The sequence below is a fragment of the Centrocercus urophasianus genome, unplaced genomic scaffold, assembly GCF_019232065.1.
Source record: "Centrocercus urophasianus isolate 14NV4802_14NV808 unplaced genomic scaffold, USGS_Curo_1.0 seq_10, whole genome shotgun sequence".
Classification (NCBI taxonomy): Eukaryota; Metazoa; Chordata; class Aves; order Galliformes; family Phasianidae; genus Centrocercus; species Centrocercus urophasianus.
Genome location: NW_024884142.1, coordinates 101021101 through 101040164, shown reverse-complemented (window position 1 = coordinate 101040164; position 19064 = coordinate 101021101). Strand labels below are relative to the sequence as shown.

At 41.7% G+C, this 19064-nt stretch overlaps 1 protein-coding gene across 1 annotated transcript in view; it reads left to right on the top strand.

Annotated features, from left to right (window-relative positions):
* The window catches only part of EFEMP1 (EGF containing fibulin extracellular matrix protein 1), a 50975-nt gene extending 32951 nt beyond the window's left edge, over positions 1-18024 (top strand). The window contains exons 5-11 of the mRNA XM_042825479.1: positions 2355-2477; positions 5993-6112; positions 8446-8565; positions 9971-10090; positions 14503-14626; positions 14745-14940; positions 16808-18024. Of these exons, the coding sequence (XP_042681413.1) occupies positions 2355-2477; positions 5993-6112; positions 8446-8565; positions 9971-10090; positions 14503-14626; positions 14745-14940; positions 16808-16966 (962 nt within the window). The 3' untranslated portion in view covers positions 16967-18024. The remainder of the gene's footprint in view (positions 1-2354; positions 2478-5992; positions 6113-8445; positions 8566-9970; positions 10091-14502; positions 14627-14744; positions 14941-16807) is intronic.
* Positions 18025-19064: the final 1040 nt, after the last annotated feature.

Here is a 19064-nt window from a genome sequence, read left to right as displayed (position 1 = left end):
TAATTATTGCAATACTGAAGATTTCAGAACTGAATGTTCCAGCACTGGAACCTTCCTAGCATAGTTGCCTGTTGTTCCCTCCCACAGTATTTTCCTTGAAGCACTTACGAAAAATGGTCCTTAGGCTACCAATTAATTTCCCTTAATATTACCGAGTCCTTCACACAGATGTGAGCAGGGCCGCTCTAATCATGGCGGCCTCCTGTCCTCAAAGAACCTCTTTCCCTAGCTCTCCTAGCGACCATCTCAAAGAAGAAAAAAAAAAGCCATCCAGAAAAATCATCAAGATAGTGAAAAGTACCATGATAGTGCATAGTCACAACAGTAATAAAATCCACCAACGTGATGCCATGTACTAATGGGCATTTTCACAGCGCGTAGAAGCCAAACAAGACACACATGCCCACTCATTGTGAGCTGCAGCCCAGTCCAGGGCACTGACTGAAGTAAGAAGCTTAGGAGAGCTCTGAGGGGTTCCTTGAAATAAGCCTCAAGAAAAGGTCCTTCTTATAAACACAGATCTTTGTGGCCATAGTGTCAAAATCTCCAACAGTTTCCAACTGGGGAGGAGGTTAGCAGGCAAACAGAACTTTTCAATAATTGTTTTTCTTTCAAACTGAACTTACCATTGGGACAGAAATCAAAGACCCCGAGTGCATAAGTCAATCTAGTTTGTTTTGTTTTAGCTGAGTAGCTTATTATTCCACAGAAAAATAAACTCAGTGGAAATCGAACCAGGGATGCAAGTGACTGCACAAGGACTCCATGCATTTTAACTAATCCACCTTAAAAGCTCGCTCACGTTAAGTTCACTCATATATGAGCTGCCAATGGATCCAACCAATTCTCTCTGTTCCACAACAGTGTGCATACTTCAAAAGGATTTAATCTGTATGAGTATTACAGCCATTTTATTTTCAACTTCTGTAGAAGCTGGGGGTGCATGCAAAGCGTAGCAAATTCCCTGCAAAGACTTGCACTGCATCCATTGTGCTTTGGCTCAAGTGGTTAATGATGTGTCAGGTTGGTATGAGGCAGCCAGATCTAGTCCCTGCAAATCTTTACACCTGAGAATGCGCTTTTCAGCTGCCACTAGAGAACAAAGCAGTCAGCAAGGCCTGCACCAGCACAGCAGTAGTGTGCCGAAATGCAAAGAGCTAATGCAAAAGGACTTCATTTTTCCTGTCAGATTGAAAAATACAAATGTATATGTAAAATATTCGGACATTAGGGGAAAGGGCAAACACTGAGAGTTAATTCAAACTGTTGATAGTTTATTTTTTATTGAATCTTGTGGTCAAAATTGTTTTCATTTGCGATGTGAAAGAATCCATCATTTTTTCCAAAGCACCACCCAGAATCTGCCACTGGTGATGTTCTAACGTCCCAAGTGCCTATACAAATAGAGAGGTCAGCTGAGATTTGTAAACTAGAGATCATAAGTTTTAAGGAATTTGTTTATTCAGCCTCGAGTCTCCAAATTGTGTACAATGCCAAAATTAAAAGTCTTTTCACTGTACTGTGTCAGGTTACAATAAAAAGCTCTCCAATGCTTTGGGTGTTCAGAGGAGAAAATAAAATTGCAGTTCCATTTTAAGCAAGCTGTTTGTCAGCACATGCACTTTAATTGCATGTAAGTACCTCCAGCAGTTATAACAAATAGGCAAAGTCAGAATGTTTTTATACTTGTATAAGCCTGTGTTCAGTGTGAATGAGAAGCTGCCTGAATTACACAGAAAAGTATTGGTCGAGTCTTTGCATTTTTAGCTCTACTGCTGAAATACAAGCAGGCAGACTTCGTTTCCAAACACTCGAACAGATTGACTGAATTAAGGGAATTTTCATGGGAATAACAAGAGGCAGATCTCTTCCTGATGAGAAGGCCACCACATACCAAGTTCCGAGTCCCTCTCAAATATGTGGAGCATGGGAACCATGCAAAAAAAAAGATCACCAGAGTCCTTTATAACATTAGCAAAATATTTCTACATCTAACCCTTGAGAAAGAGCTGAGCTACTTTTGTTGAAGTTTTCTGGAGTAGTTCAGCATGGAAAACAAAAAAAAAGACAAATGGGTAAAGTAGCATAGAGCTGCAAGACACATTCAGAAAGTTTTATAATGATTGTTTTAAGTAATTTATCTGGAAATATTTTCAAATGTGGTTAAAAACTATGAGAAATGTGATGAGAGTTTAAATCCTGCAAATGGAATAAGCTTTGAGATTCCATCTTTGGAGTATCTGAACTTTGCTGGCCTCATTTGTAGATAGCTTGAAAATGAGTAAAACTTTTCAGCAGGTTAAATGCGTTAAGTAAGCTTTGTCACTAACATCATATTTGCTGTTTTTCTAAAGATATAGATGAATGTGCTACAGGAACTCATAACTGTAGAGCTGACCAAGTGTGTGTCAATCTCAGAGGGTCCTTCAGCTGCCAGTGTCCTCCAGGTTATCAGAAACGAGGGGAACAGTGTGTTGGTAAGTCTTCCTCTGGCCTAAATTACTTTCTTTCATTACTTGAAGTTGCACCCTCTTATAATAAAACGTGGGTAAAAAAGCTGTGTATTTTTGAAATGCAATGGAATAATCACTTTATCAAAATAATTAATCACTAAAACATGTAACTAGAAACTATTTTGAGTGTAATCAACACTTGGAATTGAACTTCACAAGATTAAGTTTCTTAATAGTTACTGTTGTGTTTATTATTTGTATTGGGGCATTGCCTAATGTCCCAGATACAGTCATAAGTCTATGATAGCAGCAAGCTAAAGCATGTCTTTCCACTGACCTCAGTGAGATTTGAATCCAGATCTGCAGGACAAAGCACTACCTTCACACGGACCTAATCCCTGCTCTGCAGAGCCCCCATGCACAGTCTGTTTCATGAGTATAAATGAAAGAGATGGAAACTCTGAATGCAAGTATACGATATTTGCAACTTATAAACCACTGTGCTTTATTCCTTGGGCCAAAATAAACCATCGGCACCTCTGGGAGCTATACAAGTAGAGCATTAAATTAAATCCAAGTGCAGCATAAACACTGCATCTCTCCTATTCCGTCCTCATTTGGGGACGTTATGCAAAAGTGCCATTACTCTGTTCCTGCAGTCCTCCGTCAGCCTGTAGCACCTCTTTAATCATGGTTTCAGTGGATGAAGTGCTGTTATAGGCGCTCCAGTCCTAAGCCTGAGGTCTGTCGAGTGATGCTAAAAACAACTGAGAAGTAGGAGAATCAACATCATGAGGTGGCATTCAGGATCTTGTAAGCCACCAGGCTGGTTTTATGCAGCCTAAGAGAAAACGGTTCTTTGGGCCACAGCAAAGCAGGAACAGATCATGTTTTCCTCTTTTTCTTCATGTTAAGGATCTTGAACTTGAAAAAGTTTATGGAAAGAGTTCTGGCTCTTCCAAAAAGGCTTGACAAGGCTGTAGGTAGCCACTGCCTACCAAGGGCTGCAGGAGGGACACTGGAGAAGCTTCAGTATGCATCCAGTCTAACTTAAATCTCTGGCCATGGCTTTTCTCAGGTGTTCTGAGCTGGGGGCTATAGAAATCAACCCCCAGAATCTTTTCTAAAGGTGTGCATCAGGCTCTTTAATGACAAATTGGTGTAAATACAGATTTGTCTGATATTTCTCAGTTCTTTGTGCAAAAGGAGGATGAATAGTTTGGGAGCGTAGGCACAAGAATAGTTTTGACAGCCTGCTGATACACATATAAAGTTTTAAATAGATGGGTTTTATCTAATTTTTTTGAGAAGTATAGAACTGCTGTGCAGTAACACTTTTGATATCATGGCCCAGGGCACTACTTGAAAGCCTTACAGGACACAAATTACAGAACTCAAAGCAGTGTGATACACCCATATATCTTTGCACGAATTGGTTTATGCATCTAAATCTACACTTAAAGCTGTCTGGAAAGTGAGATTTCCCTTCTCTTATTTAGGTCAAAAGCAAGAACAACACCTGTGTTACATATTACACAGTGACCTAAATTATAAGTATGTTGCTGCACTTAGTACTGTCAGCAATTCAGAATAAAGCCTGTCTTTGGGCATTTTATTTTATTTTATTTTTATTTTTAACAATTTAGCCAGAAAATGTTCTTGATAGAGATTCTCCATATGGGAGGAAATGTTTCTTTCAAATTTGAACAAAAATTTTCCAGACTTCTTTGGCCTCAAGTTAGAGGAAGAAAAGGACTGACTTCTAACCATTCATCATTTCTTTTATACATTACATTATTTTATTTTAAGAATTTGGTTGTTCACTTACTGCAAAATTAGTCTTTCCTGAAACACAGGACTGCAGATAGAGTGAACTGTACTCCAGCATGACTTCAAACAGAAGATTTGGCAGCACTGGGTAGATTATGCTTAGCACTTAGGTCGATGTGGAGCTGATGAGCACAGGAGCCTAACTCTGCAAGGAAAACTCCCACTGAATTGGAGTGCGATCCTGGAAGCATTTCCATGCAGAAACACAGTGTCTAAAATGCAAAGCATCGCTTATACACCTACATTGTTCAGTCTTTCAACAGCAAATTGTAGAGCTTAGTCCTGTAAATTCAGGGATGTGAGATCTGCTGTACCTCCCCATTTATTCCATTTCTACTTCAGAATTTCCCTGCAACAAAAGAGCTGTGGCTACAGCTCTGTGACTATCCTACTGCACGGATAGTCAGAGATTTTCCAGTGTAAGCCTTTTCATTCAAACTCATCCAAAACTAAGATTAGCTCCTGACAGAGGATGCAGAATGGACAAAGAAGGGGTTAACTTCTAATGATTATTTTTTCACTCCATATTGAAACAAACACTTTTCTCATGATAAAAATTAACAAAAAAAAAAAACAAAACAACTTGGCCTCTTTTGAAACACAACTATGGTGGAAACAGCTGGAGGTAGGAAACTCAAGATCTGGCATGGTTATGGGAAGTGTCTTTCTTTGTTCCAGTGAAAACTGGTCTTATTTGTCTGAGCGCTGAGCCTTTGAAATCTGCCATTGTGTACGTGTGGAGAACAGGAGTGGGTTTCTCTACCAGGCCCAAGCAGGCCATAGCTGAAGACAACTTCTGCACGATCAGCATTGCAACGTAGCTGAAAAATCAGTTTGCAGCCAAACAGGCAGGATCTCCTCCAGAGTGTAAAGAAACCTTCTAAAATGCAGAGAGGTAAAAGAACGGGCTGCTGCACGGTTGGTGTGGTTTGCAGGTGAAAAGCCTGCTCCAATGCACATTAGGAATGCTGAAGCTTCGAAAGGCAGTCTGCTCCACCTCACAACCAGGGCTAATCTGCAGGGAGAGCCTAGGGAAAGAGAATGCTGCCTGAGATAGCAGCAGCTCCAGCCTTGCTCAGCCCCGGAGCGCAGCCAGAAGGTGCAGTGCTGCTGTATGCAGAGGTGTGCAGGAGGGGAAAGGGAGTGAGAGCAGCCCCTCGGGAACCCAGCCAGTTTGTGGGGGATCCCTGTGGAAGCACAGCCATCTGTTTCCTTTTCAGGGCCACTAATCATCTGTCCTCACAGGGAAAATTTGGACTCTTTTCCTAACAGGGCTGAAAAGATTGAGTATATGCTAAGTGTGCTGCATGAGAATTTTTGGGTAAAAAAACAGAGCCATGAGTTTCAGTCACCATGTTGGACAGCATTGTGCGTGATTAGGGGACATTTTAGGTTTTGAAAAGCTGAATGAAACATTCTGGGTTCTGCCTATACAAAATAACAAATATGACCAGTACTGTGGAACTGAGTAAGAAGTAAAATTGGCATATGTATGGATAGTAGTGGCTGGAAGACGATCAGTGAAGCAGACTTAAAAAGTTAATGAAGAGTAAAGCAGCATGCCCATTGAGACCTGTGGAAGCTATATCTAGCCCACATAAGCTTTTTTCTGCTTTTAATCAAGTTCATTTAACTTTACAGTTGGGTAACACAGCAGCTGTGAATGTCTGTGATTCCATTCAAACTAATTTCTCTTTTTGCTAACTCAGATGTAGACGAATGCACCCTGCCTCCCTATTGCCACCATCGATGCGTAAACACTCCTGGATCCTATTACTGCCAGTGCAATGCTGGCTTCCAGCTGGCATCCAACAACCACACCTGTGTAGGTAAGAACTTCTTTACACGCACTTACACGTAAGCTCAGCTGGTAGAGACAAACACCGACACATGACTTGCCGTGATGGCAATTTAATTGTCTTTATCCCAGCTTACTAAAGGAAAAAAAAATACCAACCAGCACATTACACTAGTTGCTGTAGTGAGAGGCTGTCCTGACTGTAGGAAATCATAAGATCTGCTGTAAAAGAATCAGAGATCGTAATAATAAAAAGGAAAATAGGGCTGCTGAAGTACAAGGTACTGAATAAGTTTATATTAGGTATACATACTTGAGAGAAGGATGCTATTTCTTAAGCAAAACTGTTAATTTTCCAGGATTTAAAAGACACATTTCTCAGTAACAGTACTGAAAGACAAGAGTGTCGTTGAAAATATCCATAAAGAATAAAACCTGTGTTGCCATGGTGGTAATTTTTGTTCTTTGTTTTTATTTCATGTTTTGGAACAAGACAAGTCAGGAGATTGCTTTTCTCTGATTTGGGCTAAGAAACATAAAAGGTCATACTTGAACCTGAGCAAAGTTTTGCTTAACCCAATATTCCTTCTCCAAAATTCCAAATAAGGCTTTAGGGAAGAGAATAGGAAATAAGTAAGTAGCCTTCCATGTTCCTGGTACTGAATAAGCAGTAAGTGTGGTTTGTGTTCCCTTTTTTCTTAATATTTTTTTTATTCATGCAACATGATCTTGGATCTCAAATTCTGGTCCCTTGGCTGTTGACTTTAACACAACTGAGTTCTCAGCTAGGAGGAGGAAGAATGAGAATGGCTGTGAAAATCAAGAGATTGGTGATGGAGAAGGCTGGAAGTTCTCCCTGGCTCAATACACACATGCACAGGCATCCTGCACGGCACTGCAGTGACAGAGGCTTTCATTGCTTTGCACCAAATAATAGGATAAATATTGCATGTGGACTTAACATAATCATGTGACAAGTTGTTACTCATCTGACCCTTTCTGTGGCTCAAATTCAAGCTGTTTTCTTTCAATTACAAATCCGTATGACAGCTCCAGGTTTGCTAGGTGCTTCACCAAGAAGTCCCTCTGGGCTCTTGCTGGCCTCCCAGCCTAAGTCATATTCCCACCAGGAAAGGTAAAGTGAATCTTAACAAGAAAATCTGTAAAAGAATGGCTGCTGCATCAAGGCAGACTCTCACATCTGCAACAGTCATCTGGCAGAAGTGATACTTTGCAGCTGTACTGATCACATTTGTCTTACAACTTTTTGCATATATTGAAAGTGGGTCAATATTTCTTGGAAGGGAAACAAACGGAATTGTGGCTTTGGCTTGCTTATTTATTCCTTCTGGTAGCGTTGTCATGATGTACGTTCTTCACACTGCTGCCAGAAACCAAATGAAAGGAGGAAAAAAAGCTTGGTAGTCAGTTCTCCCCTGTTGATTCATTGTCAGGTCCAGCAGGATCATATAGCTAATTAATATGCTCCTCGTTGGTTTAGTTCTCATGAATGCCTTGTCTTTGGCTGGGTTGGTTTTTTTGCAGTTTTATTGGTTGTTTCTGGGGGTGACTGTTGCTGACACATATAAGCACTTGCAAAAGCTAGGAATTCAAAAATTGTTTACAGTGCAGCTCTCTACTAATGATTGCAGCTGATTTACACAAATATGAATGGAAAATATGCAGGAAAGAAACACAAGGGAAAATAAGGAAGCAACAAAGAAGTAACAATTAGTCATCGGCCCATAAAAATGAGCTCTACAAATTGTAAACGTGATTACACTTCTATAAACCTTGCATTTGAATTGCTTCTCTTCCCATATTGCAGTGTTCTCACATGTATCCTTCAGATGGCACATCATGGAAAATCTAGCCTAGAAACATACCTTCCCCCTGTATGGTCTAGGCCTTAGAGCTCTGCAAAATTGTACTGGCCTAAAAGGCTCATGCTGTAATTGTAATGGTATTTCAAAGAACAAATTTAAGGAGTAATAAATAGCTCCAATCTTAACCACCACATGCTGAGAGGTCTTATCAGTATGTGTTCCTTATATCAATTATTTATAGACTTGGCATTTTATACCTGAAAAAAAAAGACACTGGAATGTGGAGTTTAATAGCCACACTAAACATTATTGGAATAATTCAGTACACATTGGGATAACTCTCATTCCTGGAAAAATACTCTTTTTTTTCTACACGGAATGTAAAGCATAGATTTGATGCTGTTCCAGAGACTGCAGGTCTATAGTGATGTAGTCAGCTGAGCTCCGGCTAAGCAGCGGACCCAGACTAAGGACTAATCCACTTCATCAGCCTAATTACTGGGTACAAAAGATAAAGATCTGCAATTTTTCCTTTCAGACATAAATGAATGTGATGCCAATAACCCGTGTGCACAACAGTGTTACAATATCCTGGGTTCTTTCATCTGTCAGTGTAACCCAGGATTTGAGTTAAGTAGTGACAGAATCAACTGTGAAGGTAAGCGACGTTTTTCTTTTCTTGGAAGAGCAGTCACTTTGGATTGATTTTCCCAGAAGTCTCCCTGTGAACTAAGGGGTAGAATTCAAGTGGAAACAAACTGTGGGTGTGTTTCATTGCCAAAAACCTGGAGTTGACTTTTTTCCTTTGATGCTGCAAATGTTGTTGCTGATACGCACCTTCGTAGCTGCAGCTTAATTCAGGTATGTGTAGGTATGGCTGGCTGTCTTGAACAGTAAGGGCAAAACAGGACAGACATCACTACTGTTCGGATCACAGCTGGGGAGAATAAGGCTTCACAAGCACTTGAACTGTGTGTGGTCTAATGCTGATGGCCATTAAATGAATTGGAAAGGAATGAAAACCAAAAAACAATTGAAATTCTGAGTGCTGTTAGGTTCCTCAGAAAAGAAAAACCTTCAATTTTTGATTGCAGGGAAACAACAATTGGGCTTTTGAGGAGCTTTCAAGCCTGTGTATACAAACAGCATGTCTCCTGATGATTATACAATCAACACTTTATTTCCTCTGCCAGAGCCTCCACAGGGGTCCTCTAATTTCCTTTTGGACACAGGATGATCTCACTCTTAAAGCCCATATCCCTTCTACCAGTCTGTGAGCCAAAGAGGTCTTTTTGGTTTACCACTGCCCTCCTAAACAAGCCAGCAGAGCTATTACAGATGCTTCCTCTCCAAGCTTCTTAAGCTAATTTACTTGCAAGTGAACAGAACAGGGAGCAGCAAGAATGCAGCCTTCGGGATAATCCCTGACAAAAGTCGAAGCTGGGTTCAAATCTGAGGTACTGGGAGGGTGTTACAGTGTTTTCCAAGCCATTCCCTGGTTTTCCTTGGTTTAATTTCATTTCTAGGCAATGACATACGGTGTTTAAATCAGTTTCATAGTACAACTCTCTGGCAAGGGGCTGATGGTTACACAAGGATTAAAAGAAGAAAAGAAAGGGTATACCTCAAATATTATTTGAAGACAAAAAAGAGGCCTTGCCCTCTTTCCCAAAAGACTCCTCCATTAGGATAGCACACAAACACAAAGGCAACATTTTCTGTTATGCTAGCTTATCTCATATTTGCTTTTTGTGGAAGCAGTCATTTTTTTAGAATAGAAGAACTGTAGATTCTCACTCCAGTTTTCCCAAACTACTTCTGAAGTCTTAGTTCAGCTTCCTCAAATAAATGTATTTCTCAGTTTTGAGAGTGTGCAACAACACGAGTAAAACTGGACCTTCAGTTTCCAACTTTAAGGTGTAAAGTCATTTCAGAGTCCTTGAGAGCTTATTCTTTAAAACAGCTTCACTGTTTCTTCCCTTAGAAACAGCAACTAGCTGTTGTATTCAATCCTGTAGAAAGGTAGATGTCAAAAAAATAACCCAAAGTTCTGCTCTCTGCAGATACTGATGAATGCAGAACTTCAAGTTATATATGTCAATATCAGTGTGTGAATGAACCAGGAAAATTCTCCTGCGTCTGCCCTGAAGGTTACCAGGTAGTAGGAGGCAGAACATGTCAAGGTAAGTGCCTCTATCTTAACACTCTCAATTCTGCATTGTTAGTAACATCACTTCACACGAGAGTAAGAATGCTTGCTGTCTATTTATGTTTTATGACATTATAATCATGCTTACAAATGACTTGTTGATGCATTTGATGACCAGTTGTATATTTGATATTCTTTTTATGTGAATCCTTCAGCTCAAACTCTAAATTCCTCAAATGCTTAGGAAAAAAAATTGAATTTTTTGCAGCTCTGAGGTAAAACTCATCTTGGATGTCCAGGTTGTGAATCTAAGTTCTGGAGATAGATATCTGAAAAACAATCAGGCCATTTATTACAGACACTAGGCATTGCTTTAAACCATGTTTCTTTTTATAGAGGTTCCTAAGTGCGGCCAGAACAGAAATGAAAGATATGTTCTGATAACAGACAGCAGAAAAAAAAGAAAAAAAAGCAAGAATTTTGAGCAGCTGGTTTTGTGTTTAGAAAACAAATGTTCTGGTCAGTCATTCAGTTCTGGTTGGGTGCCACCACATTACTAGGATTATAGTTCTGAAGCTTGTTTTTCTCCCTATATTACATTTGTTATCTGCAATTTCTTCCAAAATACTGAAGAACAATTTTATCTTCGTAATCCTGAACCTCATTTAACAAACTTTATTTTTAGAAATAGGTGTGCTAATTGTCAGAAGGGGATGAGGGAAAGAACTCAATTTTATGAAAATGCTGTAAGGCGGTGGGTTTTTTTTTCCTGTTCTTATTGTTTTGTTCTAGAGTTCAAACTAATTTCATAGAAACATAGAATGGCTGGGGTTGAAAGGGACCTCAAGGATCATCAAGTTGGAACCCCCCTGCTGCAGGCAGGGTTGCCAATCACTGGATCAAGCACTAGACCAGGCTGCCAAGGGCCCCATCCAGCCGGACCTTGAACACCTCCAGGGATGGGGCATCCACAACCTCTCTGGGCAGCCTGTGCCACCACCTCACCATCTTCTCAGTAGAAAACTTCCCCCTGACATCTAATCCAAATCTTCCCTCCTTTAGCTAAAAACCATTCCCCCTTGTCTTGTCACTATTTACCCATGTAAAAACTTTCTTTCCTTCCTGTTTATAATCTCCCTTTAACTATTGGAAGGCTGCAGTGAGGTCTCCCTGGAGTCTTTCTTCTCCAAGCTGAACAAGCCCTCCTCCTTCAGCCTGTCTTCTTAGGAGAGGTTCTCCAGCCTTCAGATCATCCTCATGGCCCTCCTCTGGGTCCTCTCCAAAAGCTCAATGTCTTTCCTGTGCTGGGAGTCCCACACTTGGACACAGTACTGCAGATGGGCCTTACAAGGGCAGTGTAGAGAGGAGCAATCACCTGCCTCACCCTCCTGGCCACCCCTCTTCTGATGCAGCCCAGGATATCACTCATCTTCTGAACTGCAAGAGCACTCTGATGGCCCATGCTAAGTTTTTCATTTACCCAGGCCCATAAGTCCTTCTCAGCAAGGCTACTCTCAAGTTCTCCCAGTCCGCATATATATCTGGGATTACTCCAACCCAAGCACAAAACCTTGTACATTGCTTTGTTGAACCTCATTAGGTTCACACAGGCCCACCTTTTGAGTTTATCAAGGTCTCTCTGGATGGCATCTCTTCCTTCAGCTGTATCAGCTGCACCGCTCAGCTTGGTGTCACTTGCTCAGGGTGCACTTGCTCCCATCATCTATGTCAAATAGATAATCTGATGAAGTTGTTAAAGAGTACTGGTCCGAAGACAGACCCGAGGACGCTGCTCATCACCGGCCCCTACCTGGACATAGAACCATTCGTCCCAGCGCTCTGGTTGCAGTCTTCCAACTAATTCCTTATCCATTAAATAGCCCGCCCTTCAAATCTGTATCTCAAATTTAGAGATAAGGATGTGGTGGGAGACCATGTCAAAGGCCTTTCTGGGGTCCTGGTAGATGACATCAGTTGCCCTTCCTTTGTCCGCCGATGCCATCATTCCAAGATAGAAGACCAGCAGATAGGTCAGGCACGACCTTCTCTTGATGAAGCCGTGCTGGCTGCCTCAGAACGCCTTCTTATCCTTCATGTGCCTTAACATGTCTTCCAGGAGGATCTGCTCCATGATCTTCCCAGGTACAGAGGTGAGGCTTACCAGCCTCCTTCCTCCCTTTCTTGTAAATAGGAGTGATGTTTCCCTTTCTCAAGTTCCTGGGGACATTACTTGACAGCCATGACTTTTAAAATATGATGGAGAGCAGTTCTGCAACCACATCAGCCAGCTCCCTTTGGACTCTGGGATGCATGTTGTCCAGCCCCATAGACTTGTACACATTCAGCCTCATGAGGCAATCCCAGACTTAGTCTGCCCTTACAGCAGAGGTGAGTTTGTTCCCCCAGTTCCAACCAAGAGTTTCAGGGATGGGAGAAATATGAGAATCCTGGCTGTCAATAAAGAGTGAAGCAAAGGACTCAGTGAGTACCTCAATCTTCTCCATGTCTCTTGTAGCTACTTCTCTCTCATTTATCAAAGGAGGCACACTCTCCTTGGCCTGTCTCTTCTGACCCCTCTTAACTTGCCTATCTCTTCTAGAAAGCTCATAGCCCTCAATGGCAGTATTCCAACTATGCAAATCATCCCACCATGTTCCTGTGATAGCAGTAAGATCATAGTTTTCCAAGTGCACATGCTCCTGCTTATTTCCCACACTGCCTGCACTGGTTTAGAGGCACTTCAGCTGGGTTTTCAGACTCACTGCCTTCCTAAAGGAGCCTTCCCACAAACCTCCAGGGCAAATGGGAGTTCTTCCCCCTCAGCTTCCTAAAGTGACAGCATTCCCTGGTTCTGTGTCACTCAGCAGTACACCTCCTCCCCAAGCAGCTCTAGCTTAAAGCCCCGCTGATGAGCCCAGCCATCTTGCTCCCTAGTATATCCTTTCCCTCTTGGTCAGTTCTGTACTATCCCACATCAACGTTCCAGGTTTGGCAAAGGTGCATCCTAGATCATAGAATCCGTAGCCTTTGGTGTGACACCACTCACACAGTCATCATTCAACTGGTCTGTTCTCCTTCTGCCTGGATCCCAGTTTCCAGCTGGGAGGACTGAGGAGAACACTGCCTGCACTCCTGATCCCTTCAACATCTTCCCAAGGGACAAAAGGTCTTTTTTGATATATTTTAATTTCCCAGTCACAGCTTTGTGTGACGTAGCTTGAAGTCCCGGGCAGGACAGTGGTCCTCCAGCTTTATCATAGTCAGTATCCCCTTCCTGATGTCCCGAATGCAAGCCCCCAGAAGGCCTACAGAGAGGTTATCTGGGCAGCAGATGGATGCCTCAGTGCCTCTCAGCACAAAATCTCCAATTGCTAAGACCTTTTGCCTTTTTTAGCAGCACTGGTCCTCAGTTGGGCCTTCTTAATGTGATCACCTCTTTCTGGTTCTCAGCCGCTATCCATACCTTCTTTCTCCCACACCACAGCCTGAAATCTATTAGCTAGTGGGACTTCAGGAGCAAGGGGAGAGAGAAGTCCCTGAGCAGAGACAAATGTCCAGTCACTGTCAGCTGCACAAGTTCACCCCCTGTCAGATGGGAAGCCAGCTTATCTTACTCCCCTAGCTGGACCCCAGGACAGGGCTGTCTGTCTGTCCGTGCCACTGCACCATAGCAGGCATCCATCTCTCTCTCAGACTGGAATTTCTTTTCATTTCTAAGAAGAGCAGCCGATACAGAGCATCTTGGGGCAGTTGGACCATCTTTAATTTAAAAAAGCATCTGTGTCTTCGAAGAGATTATATTTGAATAACCCCTTTTGGAGGCTGGGTTAATTTCAGGAGAGCATTTGAGTGACAGTGGTTGGGTTCTGGCACTGACAAGTTGACAGAACATTAATAGAACACAAGTCTGATTGTCTCCATAACCATTCAAGGTTATTTTCCCCGGGGGGGGAGGGGGGAAGGAAGCACTGCTTCACACAAAAATAAACAAGACTTCATAATTTCTTTCAGAGCTATTTTTGTTGAAATGTAACCATTTAATGGGCATTTTTGCTAGACCGTGAAAACCAGGCAATTAGAAATGAGGTCCCGCAAAAAGCATGAAATCACAAAGCCTCTATCTTCTCCCTGTAAGATGTCTTATGCTATAAAATGATTCATTGCTAACTTGGAATTCAGTATTTCTACAGTTGCATTATAGTGTGACTCCTGTGTTTCTTTAGTCAACAAAAAATGTTTAGGATTAACATGCATTTAACAAATATGTTCCATGTCTGCATAGGGAAATGCTTTATAGCCAGGCACCAGAAAAGCAGGTAAAGAAAACAGAAATCTTGAGTTCCAGCAGAAGAGCAGGTGGCTTGTTTGGTGGTTGCTGCTTTGTGTGTTTGTTTTTGTATCAAACTCACTTCTTCTGCTTTGACCGTTCCTTCTCCTTCCTCCTAGACATAAATGAGTGTGAGACTACTAATGAATGCAGAGAGGATGAGATTTGCTGGAATTACCATGGAGGATTTCGTTGTTACCCGATAAATCCTTGTCAGGAGCCCTATGTCCTCACGTCTGAGAAGTAAGAGAAAGACAGACACATTTTTAGGGTTATCCACACCAGGCAGCATGACCGAATTTGGCAGAACACAAGTAGTGCTTGTTTGCTGTTATCAAAGTCACCCGCTTTTGTTTTTCAGCCGCTGTGTCTGCCCCGTATCAAACACCATCTGCAGAGAGCTGCCCTACTCCGTTGTGTACAAATACATGAGCATCCGTTCAGACAGAACAGTGCCTTCTGACATCTTCCAGATTCAGGCAACCACTATTTATCCTAATACTATTAACACATTCCGGATCAAGTCAGGAAACGAAAATGGAGAATTTTACCTGAGAGTGAGTATTGGTAGAGTGGGGTGTGGAAACCTCTAGTGCTGCCAAGGAGTTGCAGTGTTCCTGTAAGAGCAGTATCACAGCACACACAGCTCATCAGCTTTTTAATAGCTCCTTATTAAGTGTGCTTGCTTTACAAATTTCCAGCCTTTCCCTGCTCTGCCCAACAGCTCTACAAACTGAGAATCCAACAGTTCAAGTGACTGCAGCACAAGTAACCACCATGGATATTTAGCGAGTGATACTCACCCAAAATTCAAAATGCCTCTATGATTTTGCAGTCCGTACTGACATCCCACCTGTGCATATTTAGAAGAGAACCATAAAAAACGCAGAATGCATTGAATGAGTATTCTTTTTCTCCACAGAAGAAATTGAGTCAGGAAATAGCTCAGGATGGGCACTGATTCCAAGAGAGAGAAATTCAAACGTGCAGCAAAGTCTGTATTGGGAGATACTTTTTTCTCACAGTGCTGCAACTATTTCAGAAAACCACAGAAGTTTAAATGACTTAGGACAGCAGTATTTCCTGTTGGTATAATGCATTCAAGTAGATTACGGATGAATGAAACTAACTTCTACTTCAAGATTTTTTGAAAGGAATCTAATTTTTTTGGATATTTCATATATTTATAAATTCCTGGAAAATCCTTTTTCCATTATGTGGCTTTATACTCAGTAAAAAAAAAGCATCAGCACTGAAAACAAGCCAGAACGTTATTAATTAGAACGTTTTCATTTATTTTTCTTAAAATATGAGGATTAGAGTGTACTAATAATACAGCAGAAGAATACTGCGTTGCCTGTTTACATCAAGATAGAACAAGCATCTCCTCACTTGTGCCTAACTTAATCTGGTATACCTATAACTCAGTGCTCTTCCCTGGATTTATTACACATCAAAAACCCATACCTACCCCCAAAGTATTAACAGTTGTTTTAAGAAAAAAAAATGGACAGCTCTGAAGTTCGAGTTCATTCTAGGTAAGGAGAGGCTCCAGTCTAGCCTGCAGATTGACTTTGAAACTGAATTCCAATCTTCTGTTGCCACCCAACAAGAAATCACGGGGTTTAAATAAGGAAGCTTGTGTTTATTCCTGACAGAGTGCTGTGGTAAATAGAGCTCTCTCTTAGAAATCATTCCTGTTGTTTCAGTGAAGCTTGCAGTCGCTCTCTGACGCAGCACATGGTTTCATTTGTCTAACCTACTTGGTTCACATGGGGAGCAAAATACAATAGGTGAAGGGGGAGATGAGTTTCCCCCCTTTATCATCTGTAAATTAGGAAGCCTTTCACTGTACTGATGGCATGGCACCTTTCAGCTGGGCCATCAAAGTCTCATTCCCTAGCAGCAAGACCCCAGCCTGGAAAGTACTTTGGGGTGGAGCAGGAGGCAGCGAGGCACGCTAGCTGCAAAAACTCCCAGTGTTTTTGGGGTACACAGCTTCTGCTGTAGTTTTATGAACCATAGTGCAGTTTCCCTCCACTGAATAAGCTGCATCACTGTTAAATACATTAGGTTTCTCTACTTGTTCTTCATATATCTTAAAAGCTGATAGATGGAGATAAAACGAAAACCGTCCTGGGATAGATTACCACTTTCCAGGTCCTGCAGGGGACTCAGCATAACCAGGAACAGATTTTGTAGCGCGGTTTATTCCTCCATGCCCCAGTCAGGTAAAGCCTTCCCTCCAGCGAGGCCAGGTGTGAGATTAGTCACGGCCATTTAGAAGTGCTTAAATAATACTTGCATTGTGCATCTCCGTGCTGAGACGGAGCATTTTTATGGTGCAGTAAGGCAAGCAGTCCCTGGGCACAGCTAGAGAATCACTTAAGGCTGAATTGAACTTTCTTTTTTCCCTTCTTTCAGCAAACAAGTGCCGTAAGTGCAATGCTGGTGCTGGTGAAATCGCTGTCGGGGCCAAGAGAACACATTGTGGATCTGGAGATGCTAACAGTCAACAGTTTGAATTACCGTACAAGCTCAGTGTTAAGATTAACAATAATAGTGGGACCTTATGCATTCTAGTGGTTTTCAATAACCCTCCACTGGCACTTAAAGCAGCCAAAGAATATTATCTTAAAGAAAGCACTTACTATTTTATTTATAGATTTTACTCTTTTTTTTTTTTATATATATTTGTTTAGTAAGTTGATATCCTTAACCCACACATTACACCTGTAATTCAGAATTAGTAGATGTGTTCCATAGTATAACATGGGCATTGTCACTTTCTGTATAAAGATTTAAATCTTTTTAATACCTTACTTGGCCTAGATGCATAGTACTTTTGTATGAGAACTGTATTGTTCATGCTATCCTGTAAAACTTCACACACCCTTTATAGCCCAATAGGTCACACAGTTCAGAGGTGATCTTGAATTGTTCTTGTTTAAAATTCTAATGCAGCTACACTGACAGTCTCAAAGGCAAAGAATTGTATTATGGATGACACACAAAGTAATGGTTCTCTGATAAGCTAAATATATTTCTTTGTAACTAACTTTATAACAAAAGATAACAGTTAATAAGAATCTATTCCTGTAGACATTTATGTGCTATCACTTGTTTTTTTTTCTGATCTGGGTTGGGGGGTAAAGTTGCATTGTGAGAAGTGTTTTGCATCGGGTTTTTACGTGCAGATTGTGTTACCCATACCATGGAATAACACCCTGCTCTCTCCGAGAGAAACAGGCCGATGTAAGAGCATTTCTCCTCCAATGAAAAACTCCAAGTGGAAAATCGCCGCACCGGGCACTCACTTTCTCCCGAGAACACTGTTGGTAGTTACTGGCTAGAGGGATACAGCATTTTCAGACAGAAGCTAATGTGCTATTTTTCCAGAAATATTATGTTGTGTACTACAAACAGAGCATATTTGCTTGTTAAGTTATATCATATATTTTCAAGCACTGTCCTGTTCTTGCGCTTACAACTCAGATGTGTCATGTACAGTGTGCATAAAATTTATTTCTAATTCAAGAACTAATAGCATCTTTTGTAATATGTAAAATCTTATTTCCTGTTTAAAATGTAGTAGTTAATCCTTTGATGTACAAAATTTTTAATAAAGTTCTCTTACCGTAGTGTGTTCAGTCTGTTTTGAGAAAGTCCTAGGCCACACTGGGGGGCTGAGTGCTCACTGCTGTTGGTTCTGTAGGGAACGAATGGCACAGAAGATGTCAGGTCACAGAGTGACCTGGCAAACTAACAACACCATTCCTCTGTGGAAGGACAGTCATTACCTCCTGAGTCCTACTGACGTTTTAAAAAGCCACACCAACACGTTAGTTGCTGGCCTAAAGGAAGGAGCTTCCTTTCTACTCAACACCTTCCATTGAAACTTTGTGAACGCTGTATTTGTTGGATACAAAATCCCCCTGCGGTGCAGACCCACGTATTCAGATTTTTTGAGTGGTTCTGTTACCCTGGGTGATGGCTTTTCAGGAAAAATACCCAGAGAGAAGCAGCAAGCATGGCTGGAGGATAAGGCGTGCAGAGATCCTGGGACACACAGCAGCAAAACTGCCTCCAGGACACAGCTTGGGATTGGCCACAACTGCTCTGCTTTGGGGCAGCACAGCCCCCACACTCAGACAAATTGCAGAGCAGGACCCCGTTACCCGATGATCGTTCCTTCAGGCATTCATTTGTGGCTTTAAGTAAATACTTCATCTGCCAATGGGGTCAGAGCACACGTTTGTGGCACAGGCCAGAAAAATAAACAGTGCTGGCACGGGCCAAGCTGCCATTGCCTGGGGCCCAGGGCTGTGGGATGAGCACACAAGTAGTGTTCATAAACCTCTGCAAACCAGGCTCACCAATATAAACCCAGTCACTTCAGAGAGGGATTTAATCTCTTTTCCACGGTGAAAACACTTGATGTGCAAAGTCTGGCTCATAGGAAAGCTCCTTCCTCCCACCAGAGGGATTCCTCCCCATTCATTATCACTGCTATGAACTCGCTTGGTCTGAGAGTTCATCCCACACCAGTAGTAAATGGTCAGGTCTCCTTTAACTGCCTAAGTCATGTAATTCAGCGCTGCCCATTCTAATAAGCAATTGGGTTTGTTGTTTCTAGGTTTAAAAAGGTCACTTTCCTCACATTCAGGAGGCTGCAGAGCGC